Below are 20907 nucleotides of genomic sequence, written 5' to 3' on the forward strand. Positions count from 1 at the left end.
GCAAAGCTCCCTGTGCCATCCCAGTGCTGATCCCCACCAGTTCCCAGTGCTGATCCTCACCAGCTCCCTGTGCCATCCCCGTGCTTCCCTGGGTTTTGGGGATGCTGATCCTCACCAGCTCCCTGTGCCATCCCAGCACTTCCCTGGGTTTTGGGGATGCTGATCCTCACCAGCTCCCTGTGCCATCCCCGTGCTTCCCTGGGTTTTGGGGATGCTGATCCTCACCAGCTCCCAAACACTCACCAGTCACCCACTGCAGTCCCTGGGGGAGCCACCACCTCGATGGAACTGGAAGGCAAACTTCAGCTTTTCAGAAGACACTGAGCAGACAATGAGTTACTGTGCACCTCCCTCTCTGCAATTACCCCTTTGCTGAGCAGCTCCTGCCAGCTCGGGGTCACTTGTGTTCAACACTGGCACAAATAACTTCTCTCAGGAAAAACAATTCCCAAAAATGCAGCTACTGGGGTACACACAATGTATTACACTGACAACTGAGCAGTAATGTGACTCAAGGATGCAGAAATGGAATTGGACATGATGTTGATATTTGTGTAGTGTGTATTAAAAACAAAATCATCTAAAAGAGGAAAAAACTAAAGCCAAGAAAAGACAGGTTTGAACCAGATAAGCTGGCCATGCCAGCACCCCACATCATCCCAGGTGAAAGCAATTCCTCTCCCACTAACAACAATCAAGAGACACATTTCACTTGCAGGCAAAACCTGGCTGCTGTAGTGTAGCTTGGTTTTATTTATGTCCACAAATATTTCAAAAAAATTACAAAATACTCAAATGGAGAGAACACAGAAGTCACGATTTCTGGGTTTCTACTCTGTTTACACTGTGTTATCCCATGGCAAACTACTCATATATACATTAAGCTTCAAGATATATATAAATGTAGCAGTCAGAATGTACACTCTGCTTTAACGGTGCAGTGAAACAAGCTCAACCATGACGACATAGAACAAGAGAGACGTTTCAAAAACACTAAAGCAAAATTTAAAATAAACTTTTGGAACAGAGGAAAAATAAGAGAGATTTCTTGAAAGAAAATCAGAAGGTCTGGGCTGTTTTTTTTAACAGGGCATTGAACACCAAGATGGCTTCAGAAGCCACTGCAGGTAAAGTTGTAGTTAATCACTGGGTTAAAATGAAGGAATTTCAGTGCTTATTTGCTGAATGATGTGAACAAAAAAAGCTCCCATAAGTTATTAGAATGCTCTTCTGGGAAAAAAAAAAAAATCCATGAACAGCTTTAGAACAGACTGCAACATCAGCTGAAAAATAAGGAATACAGAGAGGACCACTGGAGGGAATTAGCTTTTCCTTTTTCTGAAGAACTATGGCTAAAAAACAGCAAGAGAAGGGTTAGAAGAAATAGCTGAACTCCCCCAAATTCCCCAATTCCACACGGTAAAACAAAAGGAGGGAAGAGACTGAAGTGAAATGTGCCTGTGAGACCTTTAAAGCAAACTGAGGCACTCTCTGCTGAGCAGGCCCATCCTCCTGGCTGCTCAGCCGTGAGCCAAAATAATCCCTGTTCCACAAGGAAACCTCTCACCCCATCCCTGCCCACAGCCACCGCCTCCAGCTCCCTGAATTCTGGACTGACCTCGTGGGTCCCCAGCTCAGAACAACACCCTCACCAGAGTCAAACCCAGCAGGGCTGAGGAACACCTCAGCACTGAGAATCCTTTTTGTGTGTGGGGCACACAAAAAGGGAAAATCAGCTGAACAACCCCCTGCTCTCCCCTCTGCTCCTGCCTTAGTGGGCCTGCAACATTTTGCACTGGTGAATGGTCTGGCAGCAGCTCTGGGCTGAGCAGCAGGAGGTGGGTGAGCACTGTGCCTGCAGCTGATTAACTACAACTTTATCAGTGGCTCAGTACAGTCCTAGGACACAACCATCACACTGAACAGGCTACAACAGCAGAGAGAGCACTCGAGAGTGGAGAGAGAGAATGGGGGCGGTTGTGCACCAGCAGAAAAAATCACCAGCAGGTTCAGATGTCCATCGGTCGCATCGCCCTCTGCTCCACCAAAGAAAAACCGTGGCAAAACTGGGAAAAAAACTTTAAAAACTTGCCTCGTAAGCAGAGCTGTCTCCTTTAATGCTCAGTGTGTATTCCTCTCCCCATCCTGGTGGGGAGCAGCCAACCCTGCAGGGACTGTGGGGTTGGGAGGCAGCGTCACTGTCCCAGAGCACTCAGCTCCTCAGGGACACAACACTGGTGGCAGCTAAGCAGTTTTTGCTTATAAAAACCCAAACTCAAATGGTCCAAACCAGACTGGTCTTTGCAAAACAACTTAATGAACACCAAGTTCATTCTCCTTAAGAACTTATCAAACAGGAGGCCAGGAAAAGCACGTCCTGCCCAAGTATGCACGTGCATACAAAATTCTGGCTGCACTAGTCTGAGCCATGGAACACCTTTAAAAAGAGATTTTTAGAAGAGATTATTTCTCTGAACTTTCTGCCCAAAGTCTAAACCCAATGGAGCTAGATTAAGTTTCAAAAGGTCGAGGGAAGTAAGTGTTTTATGGCCACACTGAAAAGGAACAGTTGAAGGTGGCATCCAAAGGGCCAGCGGGGTCCAAGGGACATCTGAGCTGCTGAGAAACCCAACTCAACAAAATCAGCTGCAGAACAGAGAGATGGAACACGAACAAAAACCCCCAAACAACCAAACCAACCAAAAAACCAAGAACAGAAACAGTCATTTGCAACATTATCCCTGCAAATCCCTTTAATGCTTATTGTTGATATCAAACCAAATGTCAAGCTTTTACCCATTTGAAATTATTGATACCCATCATTCCCTTTAATTAAAGGGATAATTATATATATATATTTTATTAAAAAATCAACTCTGTATTCTGTCAATACCAGGTAGGAATTCACAATTTGTGATGTTACTGAAAATCAAGATAAAATGTTTCTGGAGTTTGTTTTGTTTTGTTTCTCCCCTCTACCCAAAAAAAGTTATTTACAGACTTAAAAAGCCATGCTGCAGAACTGAGCTCTCTTTAAAATTATGAAGATTTCCTACAATGTATTAAAATAAAAGTAGATTTTTTTTTATTATTATAGCACTTGGATTCAGAGCTTGTTATGTCACCTACTTGCAATCCTTGTTTTTTTCTTTAATTACCTATAGATGCATTGAGTGTCCCTTCACGCACAGTGACTTGTGTTGTGAACCTGATTCTAGCACCTACTGAAAACAAACTAGTAAGAAAAGAAAAAGAAGAAAAAAAAAAAAAAACAAGATTGCAGGAAGCTCTCTGAATATTCCACACAGTCCTGTATTTCCAATAGGCTTCTGAATACGTTTTCATGCAGGGAGACCCACACCAGTCTTGAGAAATCTTCTCTACAAATGAACACTATGCTGATAAGTCTCTACTTGTTGGGTGGTTGCTTCTGTTTTAAATATATAAAGAAATCTTTATAAGATATTCTTTTCCTTTTGTAGCTCTTCATGTATGTAAAAATGTTCCACTCCTTCCCAAGGACTGGGGTTTCCATAGCCAGCGTTACAAATAAATAATTTATTACAACTGTTTGTCGCCTTCTTTTTTCAGTCGACTGCAAGAGAAAGAAAACTCATTTTAACACAGCAGAGGAGGTGTGAGGCACAGGAGGAGCCTGCAGGGAGCAGGGGCTGCAGCACACCCGGGCACTGTCCTGGCACGGGCACTGTCCCAGCCCAGGGCACCCCACACGTGGGCACGGGCACCAGTGCCAGCGCTGCAGATGGGACACGACTGGGGGGCTCTGCAACAGGACAGACACTCAGCTACCCTCATGCTGGGCCAGAAATTTGGACCTCGCTTCCCATCTGCCCAAACCAGGTCTGAGCACAGACCTGCATCAGGGCTCAGCACACAGCAAGAGAGGCGAAAATCCCGAGAAAAAAGAAGGAATGTGGAGAAATACCACGGAATTCCCAGCTCCCCAAAAGCCTCCACTGCAGTCTCACCTGTAATAATCTTCCTGACTGGGTAGGTGCCCACCGTGCATGTGAGGGTGCCCGTGCAACCACTGCTGCTCCATTGCCAGTCTTTGCAGCTCTGCGGACTGGGCGTGCATGGCCTGCAGCTGGTGGGCTGCTGACATGGGAGGTGGAATGGCACCAGGCAGATCCCGAGGGTAGGGAGTACCTGGGGGACAGACACCACCTTTACACTTTTGTTTGCTTCTTGTTCATCCCAGCGAGCCACCACGACCACCCAAAGCCACCGCTCGATTCCCCCCCTCTGAGAAATGCTAAACCCCCCAAGGAAAGATGACATTGCAGATCAAAGCCAACCCTTGCAAAGGACCGTAAAATGTTCTCACCAAAGACTGGATGTCGGAGCATTTCATGCTCGTGAGGTGGCTGCCCTAGCAATGGGTTGGGGATGGTCCCAGGTGGGTAGGGAAAACGTGCCAGGTGGGGTCCAGCTGCTAAAGGATCCACCAGTGGATGAACAGGTCCTGCTGAGCCTGAGAGAGAAGGAGAGAGAGCGTCCATCAGCTGCCTGGGGACTGCAGAGGAGCCACCAGGAAAGGAACACAAAGCCAGAACCATTTCCTCAGCTGGTGCACAGCACAGATTTTTTTTTTGTGGGGCCACCCTACCCTCTGCTCATCCCCACCCTAAGGAGACACGGGGGTTGTAACAGCCTGGAGCACCAGTGGAGCCACCTGGAGCAAGAACCACCCAAAGCCCCTCACCGTGTTTGAACTTGGCAGAGCACAAAGCCAAATTACTTCTCAAACACACCAAGAGACTTGGCAGTGAACTGCCTTGGGTGTCTGCACCAGCCTCTCTCTGGACTGGGAGGGACCATGTACAAGCCATGGTTTTGTGCAGAACAAGTACCTGGGGAGCATCCAGACCTACCTGCACAGAGGTGCTCAGTGACTGACTCACCTGGCAACAGAATCCTTGTACAGACATGGGCCTGTGTCACGTTTCCTCTGCTGTCAGGAGGTTTGCAAACCTGCCTGCAGCTGAGCCCCTCTGTGATTTCTGCAGTGAGCCCTCAGCAATGCTGATGTCCAGCACTGCCATCTCCTACCTGCACCCCCCAGCTGCTTTCCTTGCTGTACGGTCTGGATTCTGCAACAGCACTCACATTCCCTCCAACTCCAAAGCGGGCATCCCAGCACATTTAATGGACACTGCTCCAGGGCAAAGAATTCTGTATTTGCTTGCACAAACACTGCATTGGTAGCCAGACACCAGATTTTACTCTGACTTTCCCCTCCCCTCACTTGGCAGCTGCAGCACCTGGTGCCTGGCTTGCCCTGTTCTCTCCAGGCTGCCAACAGAAAATTGAACATTTCTGCCGAGTGCCTCATCTCCAGGACTCCAGACCTCTAGAGCAGTAACCACAGTAGCTTGCTTCAGAAATGGGCAAGGCACAGACTCCTTTCTAGGACTATTAGTTATTACAACTGTAAGGTGCTGCTCTAGGACAAGAGTACTTAAAAAAATCAACCTACAACAACCAGCAAACTTTTCAGACTCTGAAGGAAGATCACTGTGGTGTTACCATGCTGCATCACTCCCACAAAAAGTAACTGCATTTTAGTCACCACAACCTTACACAGCTCAGAACCACAACGTGGACACGAAGACAAGGATTTTGCTATCCGAGTTCCCAGGTCAGAGCGGGCCCGTCCCAAGCTGCTCCCCCCATGGAAGCACCCAGCTCCCGGGGCTCACCTTGGTGTAGGGGGTCCTGCTGGTGTAGGTGTAGATGCGAGTGTATGTGTGAGTGTTGGTGGTGGTGGGGGGTGACGTTGAACATCTGCAGCCGCGCCAGGGGGTCGTTGGTGAGCGAGGCCATGCGCTCGGCGTGGATGCGCTCAGCCGCCAGCCTGTCCGGGTAGCTCATCTCCGGCCGCAGCTGCGGCCCCGCCAGCGCCAGTCTCTCCCTCTCCAGGGGGTTCAGCCCCGGGTGGAAGGAGGCGAAGGGGTGAGGCCCCGCCGTGGGTGGGATAGTCAGCGCCCCGTGCCTGGCGAAATGCTCCATGGGGTTGGTGGCCGGGTGCAGCGCGTCCAGCTCCGGGGGCTTCACCTCGAAGCCGGGCTTCATCCTCTCGCGCAGCTCCCGCTCGCGGATCTCGCGCTCGCGGATCTCGCGCTCGCGCAGCTCCCGCTCGCGGATGGTGGGGTCCACGTTGTAGAGGCCGGGCATGTGGTAGGCCAGCAGCGGGTCCGTGGGGTTGAGGGGCACGAAGAAGGGGTGGTTGCGGTTGGTCGGGGACATGACGTGGGGCCGCGCGTACTCGCTCAGCGTCCGTAGCGCCGGCGTGTCCGGCCCGATGTAGGGGGGCACGGCCGCGATGGTGGTCGGGGGGGGCTCGAAGGATGGCCGCATGTGGGCCGGCCCGCTGAGCTGGGACTCGCCGAGACGGCCCTCGTGGGAGGAGCTGGACACCTTCTGCTGCACACAGCGGGGAGAGAAAGCCCAGGTCAACACACCTGGCTTAGAGCACTCAGCCACACACACTCTTCCCCTCCACCTCCAGCCCTTCTCCAGCAGACAGCACCCGTGTGCCCTGTGCACAGCAGTGCAAGGGACACAAAGGCATTCACTGCGTCTGCACAGCCTCTCCTACTGCAAGGTACACGTCAAACAATTGGCCGAGTTCTGCCCAGCTGCTCTGGCTTCCCACAGAACCGGAGCAGCGGCAGAAACTCTCCATTTCCTCTAAGGAGAAGACAGTCCCAGGCAGGTCGGGAGGTGCTCAGAGCAGGCTGGATTTCAGTCCATACACACAGCTCCATGCTCAGAGACCCCTGCCAGGATTGAAGTGCTCCTGGGGAATCTGCATCCTGCAGTCACCATCCAGGTCAGACCCAGCCATCAATTCCCTTACCCAGCTCCGAGCCAGAACTGGACCTACCGCAGCTCTTTCTGCTTCTCTCTCGCGCTCACGCTCCCTCTCTCTTTCCTTCTCTTTCTCTTTTTCTCTTTCCCTCTCTTCCCTGGCTTTTTGCTCCGCTTCCCTTTTGGCCTTTTCAATGGCCTCTTCTCTCTTCTTGGCCAGCTTGGATCCTGCCAGAGGCATGAAGTACAGGTCTGCCCTGGAGCATGAATTGTAGCCACGGTCCAGGTGCTTATAGAACCTGAAAGGAACACAAGAGAGAAGAGCTCAGCCCTGGGAAAAGCTGCAAGAGTGTGGGATTTAAGAGCTGCATGTCCAAACTAAAAAATATCCTTCTACACTCAGACCAACCACTACCAGCTTCCCAGAAAGCCAGGAGAAAATTAACTGTACTGTACTGGCCCACAGAGAGTGCAGTAAAAACAGGGATAGCAGAGCACTGCTGAAAGCTCCGTACCTGGCTGACTGACTGGCGTGGCTCGGGATATCCACCACGGTGGGCTCTGGGGAGGGACTCCGGGGTGGAGGGGGAGGGCTCTCCGGCTCCTCAGCTTCATCGGGCACCTCCTCCTTGATCTGGATGGGTGGCAGCGTGCAGGCTGTCACCACGGGCACTGTCCCGCTAGAAGCTGCTGACGTGGAGATGGGGGTCTGGAGAGGGATGCCAGGCACGGTGGGCGGCGTGGAGGTGGAGGGGCACGAAGGAGGCGTGATGGAAGGGGGGCCCCCGGGCACAAAGGGGTGCTGAGAGAAGGGGGGCTGGGAGGAGACCTGATGGAGCGCAGACGGGGGGTGGCTGGCAGGAGGGGGAAGGCTCTGGCTCTGGGTCAGAACGGGAGGCTGCGCCTGCGAGGACTGCAGCGGCTGGCTCTGAGGCATCAGCTGCAGGGGAGGAGGGTGTGCGGATGGAGGGTGGTGAGTCGAGAGCGAGCTCAGAGGCTTCAGAGCGGGCGGCGGAGGCAGGTTGGAGTTCATGGAGAACGGAGACGGCCCGGAGAGATGGGGAGGGTGCTTGTGGGCCGGAGCAGCGGGCAGCTGCGGGATGGGGGTGGTAGGGGGAGGTTTGATGTGAGGCATGGCCATGGGGGCGGGCGGCAGCGGCTGCTCGCGAGGAGGCTGCGCCTGCTGCAGCGAGGCGCCGCCGGGCAGCACGGGCTGCGTCACCTGCAGGCCCGAGTGCGGGTGGGACGGGGCTTGCGTCTGGAGGGGCACCTGAGACTGAGCGGGCTGGGCGGGCAGGGAGAAGGGCTGGGCGGGCGCGGCGTGGGGCAGCAGCGGCTGGGCCGGCAGCCCGTGCGGGGCGGGCGGCGCGCCGTGCAGCGGGGGCTGCGCGTGCGGCTGCGCCGCGGCGGGCGCGGGCTGGCTCTGCGGCGCGCTCAGGGGCTGCAGCGGAGGGTGCGGTGAGGGCAGCCGCGGCGGGTGCAGCGCGGGGGCCTGCTGGATGTGCGAGAGGGCCGCGGGGGGCTGCGGCTGCCCCGAGGGCTGCGACGCCGGCGGCGACACCTGCGCGGGGGCCGGGGCGGCGCCGGACGCGGGCGGCGGCGCCGGCAGCGGGGCCGGCACCGGCGGCGTGGCAGCGGCGGCCTGGGCAGAGCCGCTCGGGGCCTGCAGCACTTGGGGCTGCGCCTGCAGCACTTGCTGCTGAGCCGAGGAATCCGAGTCGCTCTCGTTGTCCTGGGGGCTGGGGATGCTGGGGGACGTGCTGCGGTTGTCCTGGTCGATGTCCTTGGGGTCGCTGCTGCCCTCGTCGTTGACGCTGCGGCTGTCGGAGCTCTCGCCTTCGCCCTCGCCCTCCGAGGGGGAGTTGGGCCTGCTGATCTCCTGTGGGGAGAGGCGACGGTGAGCACTGAGCCCAGGAAAAGCACACCAGGACATGCCCGGCGTGCCACGGGTGGGATCTAGCACACGTGCTGTGTGACACAGCTGCGGGTGCCCTTTGAACCTCACAGGGCCTGAACCAGCACAGGAACACAAATACCCAAGGGACGTGCAGGGACAGCAGAACCAGGATCCTCCCACAGCGCCCAGGGGCAATGGGAACAAACTGAAATACAGGAGGGGTCCTGCTCAGCATAGCAAAACACTTCTTCACTATGAAGGTGACCAGCACTGGAAAGGATTTGTCTTGTGACAACTCCAGTCATGGTCCTCTAACTTGTCAGAGAAGACAAAACCCCAAATTTAAATTTAAAGAAATGGAGAAAAGGAGTGGAGAACAATCCAGTGTACTCCTATATGGTTGATATTTATATTAGAGCAAAGAAAAAACCCAGCTTCTGGATTTACCCCGTATCACTGCACTGTTTTCAGCAGAAGGAACACATTATAACATTGGTCGCTTTCCAGCCACAGATTAAGTTACAATTTGCTGTGGCTTAAACTGATTTAATGTTTTTGGTTTGTTACCACATTTGCACCCCCTCCCCACCTCAAACTATTCTCCTAAGAGGAAATACTCCTCTGTGGGACTCACTTGAGTTTTGGATTTTTTGGCATTGGACCTGTCAGGTTCTTCCGTGTCAGATGCTGCTTTTTCCCGCTGCCTCTTGGAGTTCTTGAGAGGAGAAGATACCTCTTCTTTGATCTTCTGTCACAAAGGAAACAGAACACAAGTTACCAGTGGTGTAAATGCAAAAGTAAGCTGAGTGTAGGCCAGTGCCACCCTCTTCAACACAAATTCAGGGGCAGCAGAACTCAGGAGTTGACACAGTCAGTATTTAAGAGCAATCCAACACCAGGAAAAGGCAAAGTGCATAAAGCATTCCTCATATGAAGGGATATTTTCAACAGAGCTGGGCAGGACCAAGTCCATCAGGAACCCACAGCAGATCAACTGGCCCAGGTTACCCTTCCAACAGAGACCAACACCAGTTATTAACTGGTGCAAGACAGAGCCAGAATTTCTGCAGGAGACAGGATAAGCCTCCTTCTGCTACATGAAAGTCTTCCTCTACTCTTGATATTTTGAGAGGAATATTTTTAGATCCCTTCAAATACAGGGCCAACACTGAATAGCTATTCTGAGATTACTACCTTCTCCCACGGCCTGGAAAAGCTCTGTGCATCACATAATTACCCAACTTTAGATTTTGCCAAGTTTTCAGTTTTATAATGTGAAAACTTGCTCCATGCTCATTTTAACTTCTTTTTTTTTTTTTGCAATATTTATTTTTAACTTGCTACTTCTCAATTCACAATGTTTAATAGTAAGCCTTCAGCTTCATGCGGCTTTGTTTCTTTAGAACTCTCTTGGAAAGGCACTTAATTCATTTGAACAGACTCAACTGTCAGCTTGCTCTGAACAATCAAGCAAATACACCTCCAGAAAAACAGTAGCAGAAGCAGACTCAATTGCTAAATGTTCATACTCCTTTGTAAACAAAGATTAAGTACTGCTTACAAAAAATCCCCAAAACTGTCTACTTGTCTTAAATTCAGCATTCTGATCTGCATTATTCCCTGAGCTTAGTGCTTGCATTTGCATCCGAAGAGGAGGGATTACCTTACAGTGAGAGCAGCGAGGTTACGTGGGGTTACTGGAGAGGCTGGATCACCCCCATCCCTCCGTGGCCAGGCACAAAGCAGCTCCAGGCTGCCCCGCTCCCCCCGTGCCTTATCCACACCCACAGCCACAGGGATTTTCGGGTCCCCGGGCGATCCCCAGGCTCCTGTGAGCTGCACCTGCCCGGGAGGTGTGCAGCAGAGCCCGGGGGAAGGGTTACCTTGGTGGATTTCTTCACGGACTCGGCCTTGCTGTCGTTGCTGGAGGTGCTGGCGGCGCTGGGCGAGTTGCGGCCGCTGGAGCGCACGTCCTCGGCGATGGGGGAGGCGCGGCCATCGGGGCTGGCTGCCTGCTTCTTCCTGCCACTGCGTAGGGTCGACATCTGGGGGGAGCACAGCCAGCTCAGCACGGCCCGGCCCTCGGGGGAGCACAGCCCTGGCACGCCCTGGCACCTCCTTACACCTCTTCCTTCCCAGCCCAACTGCACTCCAATGGAAAAGGAGGCCAATCCTTGATCTGTCTACTCACATGCATTAACTGTTGATTATTTAATCAGCAGTGGCTGCTAGAAATGGCATTTAGGAAGATGCTCCAATACACAGCACACACAAGGGTGCCTGGGGCAGGAGAGGACACCCATGCTCCATTAAAAATATTCCATCTGTTGGCAGTCAAGGCCAAGGTCTAAATCCCCAGCTCCAGCGCGCTCCTGCTATGCAGTAAGGTTTCAGTAGAGTACCTTTCAGCAATTCATGCTGTTTCCCTGCCATTCTGGTAGTTTTCTGGAGGACTGACTACCAAAAAAAACAATGGAGCCACACTCCCTAAGAGTGGAACCTCACGAGGTATTTGGAATCAATGGTCACATCATCCTGTTCAGAAAGGCAGAGAGGGGAGGACAAGGAAAGAAATCTATCTGTTGCTTTCTGTCAGCTAAACCCAACTCCAAGATAAATCACCCAGAGCTGCTGTCAGAGCCTTCCATGCTCCCAGGAAGGCTCCTGGTGCCCCACCCGAGTCACAACTCGGAGCACACCAACCACAGAGGCAGAGCAGAGCTCTCTGAGGGAAGAGGTTTAACTCCAGTAACACGAGGACACCACATGAACAGCTTCTGATTTTTTTAACTCCTCCCAAGGGCGTACCTCTGACAGGATGCAGCTGCAAGGAGGACATGGCCCAGCACAGGCTCTGTAATGCACTGTCCATGCCTCCTTAGGGTGACAGCCCTCTGCCAGCCATCACAGAGAAGTAACACAGCTTGCAGGGACATTCCATCTCCTTTTTTCACAGAAAGCCTCAGCCTGAGCAAAGCCCCCCTGGCACACACAGGCAGCAGCAGCAGGCTCATCCCTGAACCAGCCAGCTCAGGGCTCTGGCTCCTTTTACCCCCAGCACTCCAGAGCGTGGAACCCACCGAGCCTCGACTCCGCCGTGTCCTCATGCTATGCTTCCCACTGAGGCCATCGTCTTCCTCTTTCACAGGCTTGAACATAAAGGGTGGGGGGTCCACGGGCTTCTCGATGGGCGGCAGCTCCCCGTACTTCTTGAAGTGAATCCGGCAGTCCGTGCACAGCAGGATGTTCTCCCGGCCCCCGTGGTGCCAGTCCTTGGAGGCTTGGGGCAGGGAAAGCGACAGCTCAGCAACTCACAGAGCACCCCCGCCTCAGCACAAACACAGGGACTGGTTAAAAATGGTACAGCTACAAAAACAGCTGCTTTTCTGTGGGTAACAGAGATGGAGAAGCTTCCTGTCCCAGTGCACATCCTCAATATTCAATTTTTACAAACTATGGTTGCTTGCTTAAGAAACTACAGCTCTGAGGCACAGAAAGAAACCTCGTCTGCTCTACCTGGGAGCTAACAAGCAGCTGTTGTTCTTCAAAGCTGTGGTTTCTGCAAGAGAAGCGAGTTCTGAATCTTTTATTTCCTTCCCCATTCTGGGGCTTCCACTTTCAGCTGCAATGCCCCAACATCAGACAACCTTTGGGAACAGCCACAGGAACGGGGCTGGTGCACAGGAGTTTTGTGTGTGACAGTCACAGCCCAACACCGATTCATTGTGTCACAAATTGATTACATAGATTACGGATTATGCAGATTTATTCCTGTCTGTATGCCTACCTCAGGGCTCTCCTTTGTCACTGCACTATTAATTTGCAATGGCAAAGCCTGATTAACTCTGCTAGGAGCGCTGCATTTTCGCTGGTTCCCCCCACACTGCTGTGAAGGGCTGAGGAGCTGAAGCAGCCCCAGAGGGGACAGGGGAGCAGGGACTGGGACCTACTGGTGGTGAAGCAGTGGCGGCAGGCGTAGCCCTTCAGCTCCTGCTCGCTGTCCTCGCTGTCAAAGTCATCCTCGCTGGCCGAGCTCAGGTCCACTGAGGGTGGGAGAAACAGGAACATGGGAAATAAACACTCAGCAGGATTTTCTCTTTCCTCCTACTTGGCTAAAAGAAGCATTAAGTAAAATAGATTGTGACTCCCCACGCCCACCCTGCCTTGCATTATTTCTGACTTTTCGCACTGAGCAAACCCAGAGCTCATCATGCTGCAGCTTAAAGGAAGATTCCAGCAATGTGCCAAGGGACACAACTCCTGGAATCTCTGATTCAGCACCTGGTACACTTCCAGGTAAGCTGTCATTCCAATACCATCCATGGTGAGTTCAAGAGGCTGTGTTCCAAGCCCACAATTTTCAAGAGAGAAGGCATTTATCTCTAGAATCTGGTCAAATTTAAAATCAAATATTCTATATTTAAGACCTACAAGATTCCATTAACAGGCTCTGTAGTGGCTTTTCTGGTTTTTATTTTGTTACCCAGCAGTAGAGGTGTTTGTGGGTGGATCAATGCTTACATACAATGGACCTGTTGAAAAACATTTTTAGATTCTTTTGGATGAGAGGCACTAAGGGATAACTTAACACCAGCTTTCCTGTCCTTACTGCAGGACTCAAAGCTTTAACCTGTGACACGCTCACACTGCGAAAATGTCATATTTTGAAGAAGAGGATATGCAAAGGGTCCCTTTCCTTTGTAGCAAATTAGCTGATTACACATCTATGAGCTCAAAAGCAGCATCTAAACCACTGAAAACATGCAGGCATCACAAAAACTGTATCTCACCTTCTAAACACCTCAGGAGTAAAAATTTCCCTTTTGAGGGCACTGCATTTTTCTAGTCCCACCACTATAAATTCACAACATAACAGGGTTATAATTTGGCACAAGCAGGAAGCCCTCAGGCTTCTTCTGTTCAAATCTTTAATTAGAAGAGAAGTCCTTGATGCAGGAACACTGTTTTTCTAAAGGCTCCAAGAGGATGTTTTGTACATGCAGGTTACAGTTTATGGATTAAAGCTTACAGATCCTCCAGTACTTGCCACCAGCATTTGTCAGCAACTCGTTACCCTTCAAATTAACACAGGGTTACATTTAATAGCTACCACTGCCCTGCTTCCTACATTAATACTTGCAGGTGTTCAAACCCTGACTGCAGAGCTGACCCCAGGCTAGCACTTGCTCTCTTTTGCTAAATGAATTTTTATTCTCATCCTGCAGTCAGATTAATAAGGATGGGTCCTCCCTGCCACAAGCTCTCACACGCTGAGTATCTTGGATTGAGCTGTGGAGTCCAGATCCTCACTCCTTGTGCACACGGAGACCAGCAGTAAATCCCACCAGCTCAGCAGGGAAAAGCTCCCAGCCCTTTCCTGCTCCTTCCCTTCTATCCTGGCCAAAATTCTATGTCCTGCCTGCTCACCACACCCTCCACCTGCCCACAGTCATTTTTACATCTGCAAATCTGCTTCCACAGCCTCTTTTCTCTTTGGGCTATGTGAGTTCAGAAAGTTAAACCTCCCAGGGTAACAAACCTTTCCCATATGGGCAAAGGTTTCTATCCCAGGCACTGGTTTCTATCCTCTGGGGAACTGCTCCTGGGTTAGCCTCTTCTGCCCCAGGCAAGGCCCCACAGACAGTGCTGGCTGCAGCACAGGCTGAGCTCCAGCAGAGGGTCACCCAGAAGGGTGGGAGGATCTCCATCCAAAGGCAGGGGGCACTTCCTTCCTTCTTTCTGTGCTTCCCAATTCCCATTATTGTAATAAGCCTGGAGCAAATACAACACCACACCAAGAGAAAGAGTAGGGAAATCCAATCCCAGGGCAGCATTCCCATCCTTATGGGATGCTTTGGTGTTTAAGAACTGCACAAATCACTGGGTGATCAAAGCCACCTTCCACATCCCAGCAGAAGGGTGCAGGAACAGCGTCTGCACAAACTCCATTTCCCTGCTGCCCCCAGGGAGGTGTGGCACTGTTCCTGACCATGCCTGGAGCCAGGTGCCCAGGCCAGGTGCCCAGAGCCCAATGCCCAGGCCAGGTGCCCAGCCAGTGCCCAGCCCTGCCTGCACTCACAGAACTCGCTGGAGGGGGGTCTGGAGGGGGTGTTGACGGGCGTGGAGGCCGTGCGGGTTTTGATCCTGCGGAACACGGCCTGGCGCCGGTGCCGCCGGTGCGCCCGCGAGCTCGCCGCCTCGGGCGTCTTCTTCCAGTAGTAATAGAAGGTGATCAGCTCCCCCTGAAACACAGAACACACAACACGGGGCTCAGAGGGCCCTGCAAACCTGCCCTGCCAGCTTCCTGCCTCCCTCCGGGCACACCGGGATTTTTCCAGGAAGAATCATGATGTAATTCAGCCAGGAAAAAAACCAAACAACCTCATTATTTTTTGCTTGCTTTTGCAGAGGAGGAAAATAAGTAAATAAGTGCTTTTTCACTCCTCCCCTAGGAAAGGAAAGAGGCTGGGGAGCACCAGGAGGCAGCCTCCAGCTGGATGCTGCTGCTGGGCTCTGCTTCAGAAGAGGGTGCCCTTGTGTCGCTGTCAGCATCCCCTGCCACCTCTGCTCCTCAGCCCTGCTCTGACAGCCACCCCAAACCTGCCCCAGCTGCTGCTGCCCACGGCGAGAACAAGGCTCAGCACAAACAGGCTCTGCCATCTTGTCAGCCTCCATTCCACAGACGGGTACTGCTCCATATCCCTGTGTCAGGAGCTGGAAGTTTGAGTACAAACGTTCAACAACGAGCCCATAACCGTAACACAACCCTACCGCACTAAATCGTGTTTTAATTTGAATATATATACCCACATCTAAATTAATTAAGCAGTTAAAAGAGCACACCTAGAGAAATGAGTGATAATTTCACAGCATAATGAATCTGGCTTACATTCAGGAAGTGCAGCAGCTGCCACTCAAACCTGCGGATGCAACGCTGAACCAAAGAACAGCATGTGGTTTTAATCTCTTTTCTCTTACTTTGAAACCCCATCATTTCCTGGCGACTTGTCTGCCTCTAAGGTAAAAGGTGTTGTTGCTTTCAAGTTGCAAGAGAAAAATGGAGAAGTTCTAACCAGCCCCTTGAAAAAAATCAACATCAGAACAAACATACCTGAATCGCCCACAAAAAGGGCTTCTTTGAACTGTGTTTTATGTGTTCAAATAACCTCAGCCTGCTGCCTCCGTGGGGAAATCCTGCAGCCCCCGCTCCGGGCAGAGCAGGAGTTAACTCCAATAACGACCCTACCTGAATCCAAACCCTCCCCAGGGCCCCAAACAAGCAATTACAGCCACAAGCAATACCTGCACCACTGAAACACTCCAAAGACAAAGGGAGGATGTTGTTCTAGACATTAACTGCTGACATTTAAGACACTTAAGAATTTTACCAGTGCCTAATTTAAAAATAGAAACCCCAGAAGAAAGAACACGACCACATTCTGGCAACAGGCAGAACAGATAATTTTTAATCTGTGCTGCCACAGACTGGGATGATGCTACTGATCCCCACCATGGAGCTCAACTATGTTTGTGTATTATATATTAAAATAACATATATTCAGAGTGATGGCTGGTGAGAAGGAGCAAGTGGGCAAAACGTTACCAGCAATTCTTGATTCTGAAGGACAAAAGCCCTACTAAAAATACTAAAAATGTGTTTCCTGCAGAGGATCTGAAGCTGCCTGGTGATGAGCATGGCAGACCAGGAGTTCTGAGCCCAGCACCCTGCTCTGCTCCTGCCTGTTCCCTGCACGTGTTTGCTTTAGAAATACCATTTCCCTGAGCCCATTAAGTGGGCTCAAAGTCCACCCAGGCCAGCTGTTTGTCCACCTGGGGATATGGCTGTGCCAGGAGCCAGGCTGGCCTCTGCAGGGAGGCTTTTGCAATGCTCTGCACAGGCAGAAAGTCTCTTGCAAATGAAACCAGTCGTTTTTTTACCTATAAATTCATTTGTATCAAATCTGAGGTGTCAGCACCGAGGAGCAAGTCAGTAAATCCCATGTCTTTATGTCAGTGAATTAATGTGTCCTCTGACACATGGCAACAGCAGAGTAGGAACCAATCTGTTCTCCTCCCATCATAAAATAGGGAATGGGAACCCATTAGTGCTCTATTTACACATTGCAAAGCCATCAGGTCCCAAGGGAAGTGTAACAACTTATACATGCAGATCATACACCAAACTTTAAAAAAGAAACGGTGGATATTTATAGAAAATGCCAACCTCATGACCAGAATGCTTGCTCCCCCTGAAGTGCAGTCACAACTGCACACGGATAAAGACAAAGTCAAAGTCTATTTATTCAACAAGCAGTTTTAGCCCAGCTACAATGGACAGAGTAAAGGACTGAAGAATATTCTGTACTTCCAGTTCGTGGTCAGACTGCACAAGTGCAGCAGTGAAGGGCTCTGGGAGGAAGAGAGGAGTCGGAGGGGGGACACAGAGAATCAAACACTACCCAGGCACCCACTGGAAGAATTCCTTGCCAGATCCCCTCAGGCTCCTGGCTCCCCAGGATGCTGCTGGAAGGGCTCAGCCTGGCAGGATCACACCCACCATGGGTGGCACAGGCTGCAGCACAAAGGACCGAGTCAGGCAAGCTTTGCTTCCCCAAACAGGGAGCAAAAGCAGCTTCCAGCCTCACTGCAAGGAAGTCAAATGAGCTTTAATCAAACATGCACAGTGCGTGCTGCTGAAAGCCAGGGCACATAAATTCAGGAACAAAAGCTGCTGCAGAAATCAATAGCCTCCTGAAACATTAACACAGGCCAGCATTGATCAAAGGCCCTGGGACAAAAGGCTGCCTTGCAAATTAGCTGCTGGTTTTGCTTGCAAGCAAACAGAGAGGCATGAACAGCGACATGAATGGCCTGTAATGATCATTTTGTTCCCGGTGATCTCACCTCACCTCACCACAAGGCCTCGCAGTCAGCACATCCCACATCCCCGAGCTGTGCCAGCCTGGGCAGGGCTGGGCCAGAGCTCCAAAGCTCTTTTTGTGGTCCAGGACCATCAGTGGGGCCAGCCTGCAAACACTGTCCTTGTCCTGTGGCTGCTCTGTGCAGGCTGGCCATTGCTGCAGCACGCAGTAAAGCCAAGCTAAAGCAGCCTGAGCCATCCCTGCCACCCCTGCACTGGCCCAGCTCTAATGAGACACAATTCATTCCTTAATTAGGAAGGGTGAAACCTCTGGGGTGACGGCATGAACCCCATCCAGAGAAAATGCTGTTAATGCCCTCCCAAACCAACTGCAAGGCCCAGATGTTTCTTTTCCAGCGTGTGGGGATAAGATTCCTTTCCTTTCCAAGATTCAGGGCTCCATTCCTGGTCCCTGCAGCCTCACCTTCACTCCACACACCACCACCTCTTTTCCTGCACACACAGCCCCATGTCTCCATGTTAACATCTGATTAACTGTCCCAAACACACATAAAGCAAAATGAGGAGCACTATTCAGGCTCTTAACACCACATTTCCCTGACAACACTTACATTCCCAAGTTTCACAAGGCAGAGGGGATTATGTTCCTCACTAAAAATCACCAGTTCAGCTTTCACCAGCGCTGAAACGCACGCTGAGCTCACGACTCAAGTCTCCTGCCTCCTCCTGCCAAGGCCATTCCACCCCACGTTGTAGGTGCATATAAAAGAGTCACACTTCATCTCCTTTCAGCCCCGTTCTGCAGATTGTTTCTGCAGAGGAAGATGTGGCTCAGATCCCTCTTGCAGGAGCTCACAGCGGGGAGGTTTCTCTGCAATTCCAGCTGGCACCTGGAGCGCTCCCAGCCCTCACCTGCCTGAGCCAGCCCTGCTGCTCCAGCAGGGGTCTGTCCTTGCCAGGGGCCACCTCTCCCCTCCCTGTGCCGCACTCTTCCCTCTCACCTGCGTGTTCTGCCAGCTCCATCCTTCCCAGGCACATCAGCCCCACCAGAGCAGCCCCTCCACCTCAGCACACCCCGGGTTTCTATTTCTTATCAGCAGTTTTCAAACGTAAAACCCACAACCCGAGCTGTGCCCAGTGTTTGTGTTTAGGCTTGCCCTGGTAAACAAAGGATTAAGGCTGGGTGTGCATCCCTGGACGGAGGTTCTGACAGCCCTGCAGCAGCACAGCTCCTGTGCAAGCCAATCTCACACACACACCAACTTCCCTTCAAGTGTCTGTTAGGGTATAACACAGTGAGCAAACACAATAATTGCTGTTTAATTTCCCCAGAGCCGAGCTCTGACAGGGAAAAAAGAAATCATGGGGGAGGGGAATAGCTTTGCAGCAATGAAAGAGAAAAGGTAAATGACAGCACTCCTCAATGGCTGTAAGCAGCCATGGCAGAGCAGAGGAACAGAGTGTCCAGCTGTGGCCTTTATGAATTCACAATCTTTCTGGAATGCTTCAAGATCTTATTAAGTCAACTCAATTCAGCTAATACTCTTGCAAAGTCCTGCAGTAAAACCGGTCTCCAGTGCTTCCCTTCTCCACTGGTTCCCCTGGCACAGGCTGGCTCCCAGGGCAGGATCAGGACACGGGTGTGGATCGTGGCAGTGTGGAACACACTGAGCCTGAGCAGGGTCAGCCTGCTCCTAAAGCTGCACAGAATAATCCAATCCAGGGTATTGCCCTGTTAGGAGACAAAACTGAAACTATCCATCCCAAGCACCCAGGGCAGGGGTGGAAGCACCATCCCTGCAGGTGTATGTGCACCTGGGGACACGGGGCAGTGCTGACCATGGCAGGGCTGGGTTAAAGCCTGGACTCGATGATCCTGGAGAGCTTTTCCAGCCTTAATGACTCTGTGGCTGTTCTTCTTATGGATCCACAGCAGAGAGAGACAAGGTGGAACTCCTGCCTGGCTCTGAACACTCTGAACACGCTGAAGGACTGCAAAGTGCAGCAGGGCCCAGGGGAGCAGCTGTGAGCAGCTCCAGGAGCTGAACTTGGCCACCCTTCCAGCGTGGAGCTCGGGCTCGGTGCCTCTGCCAGCCCTGACAAATAGGTTTGCACATGCTCTAATTAAGCAGTAAGTCTCAGCAGCTTGTTCAGTAGCACTGATTAATGTCCACCTTGGGTGCACAGGAATCCTGCATATTCCAACACATTACTGAGGTTTTAAGAGAGGCTTTTAAAAACCCAGTAATATTTTACTTAACACTACAAAAAAACCCATTAAAAATCGTGGGATGCTCTCTAAGGAATCCCCTGCAGGTCTGGCTTCTCTGGCAGATTTCAGGAGTACAGCCATTTTTCCTTGCAGCTCCTCTGGCCATTTGTTATCTCCTGCCCTGGCTCCACGGCCCCTGCTAGGAACTCCACCTCCAGTTTTGGGAGATTGGCTGCCCCCCACTGTTTCCCTGCCCTGCACACAGCAAGGTTTAAGCTCCCTGGTTTCATTTTTTTATTTGAAACTCCTGGCAAACAGGCTGGGCAAGTGGGAATCCAACGAGGAGACAGGTGTGTAACAAACCCAGGCTGACTCCCTGCGTTTTATGCTGTTAATTTACTCCCAACACAGGAACAGACACAGAATTTCCTGGGAACCCAGCCGAGGCTCCATCTGCATCTTCTGAATTTCATTTTGTTGTGGAAAAAACCTGCAGTCAGACAGAGCTTTCTGCTTTCTGATTGTTTCTGCTAAATGAGTACTGGTACCCTGCTCAGTCCTCCACTCACCAGGGAAGAGGGAGCTCCTTCTACAAATGAGGATTCTGTCTGAAGAGCTGCCACAGGTCCCGAGGAACTGAGGCACTCCTGGGAATGCTAAAATAAGCTTGGAACCTGAAGATTTCACTCCCGAGTTCCTCAAGCAGTGAAGAGACTAGAATAACTCCACTGTGCATGTCACCTAAACACACAGGCCACACTTCTGTAATTGCCCCAGGAAAATGAATTTGCCCTTCTTAGCTCCTACTAATTCTCCCACATAATGGGTGAGTAATGGAATCACTATCAGAGGAGAGAGTCAGTGCAGAGACTGCAGAGTCGGGGGAAAAAAGGAAAGGAATACATGAGCTGGATGTAAATAATCTCTCCTTCAGAACAAACATTATCTGCAGTAACACAGCAACACTCCACCACTGTACAGCATCTTCCATTTGATGACAAAGTCAATGAAGTTGTACAAATTAAGTCCCAGCACATCCTTTTGAAGTTTTATGGTGTGGGGAAACAAAGAGACAGAAGATTT

At 51.5% G+C, this 20907-nt stretch overlaps 1 protein-coding gene across 8 annotated transcripts in view; it reads right to left on the reverse strand.

The window, feature by feature from the left end:
* Positions 1–730: 730 nt before the first annotated feature.
* Positions 731–20907, reverse strand: part of RERE (arginine-glutamic acid dipeptide repeats) — a 170411-nt gene continuing 150234 nt past the window's right edge. For 6 of the 8 annotated variants that reach the window (XM_085558650.1, XM_085558653.1, XM_021537771.3 and 3 more), the window contains 11 exons: positions 14811–14973; positions 12682–12774; positions 11812–12011; positions 10615–10776; positions 9366–9479; positions 7350–8713; positions 6911–7133; positions 5724–6447; positions 4349–4495; positions 3990–4170; positions 731–3595 (listed from right to left, as the gene is read on the reverse strand). In XM_085558650.1, coding sequence (XP_085414776.1) covers positions 3562–3595; positions 3990–4170; positions 4349–4495; positions 5724–6447; positions 6911–7133; positions 7350–8713; positions 9366–9479; positions 10615–10776; positions 11812–12011; positions 12682–12774; positions 14811–14973 — 3405 coding nt within the window. In that variant the 3' untranslated portion in view covers positions 731–3561. The remainder of the gene's footprint in view (positions 3596–3989; positions 4171–4348; positions 4496–5723; positions 6448–6910; positions 7134–7349; positions 8714–9365; positions 9480–10614; positions 10777–11811; positions 12012–12681; positions 12775–14810; positions 14974–20907) is intronic. The other 2 variants (XM_085558655.1, XM_085558654.1) reach the window with 2 other exon arrangements.

This window comes from Lonchura striata, chromosome 21 (genome assembly GCF_050655825.1).
Source record: "Lonchura striata isolate lonStrDom1 chromosome 21, ASM5065582v1, whole genome shotgun sequence".
Lineage (NCBI taxonomy): Eukaryota > Metazoa > Chordata > Aves > Passeriformes > Estrildidae > Lonchura > Lonchura striata.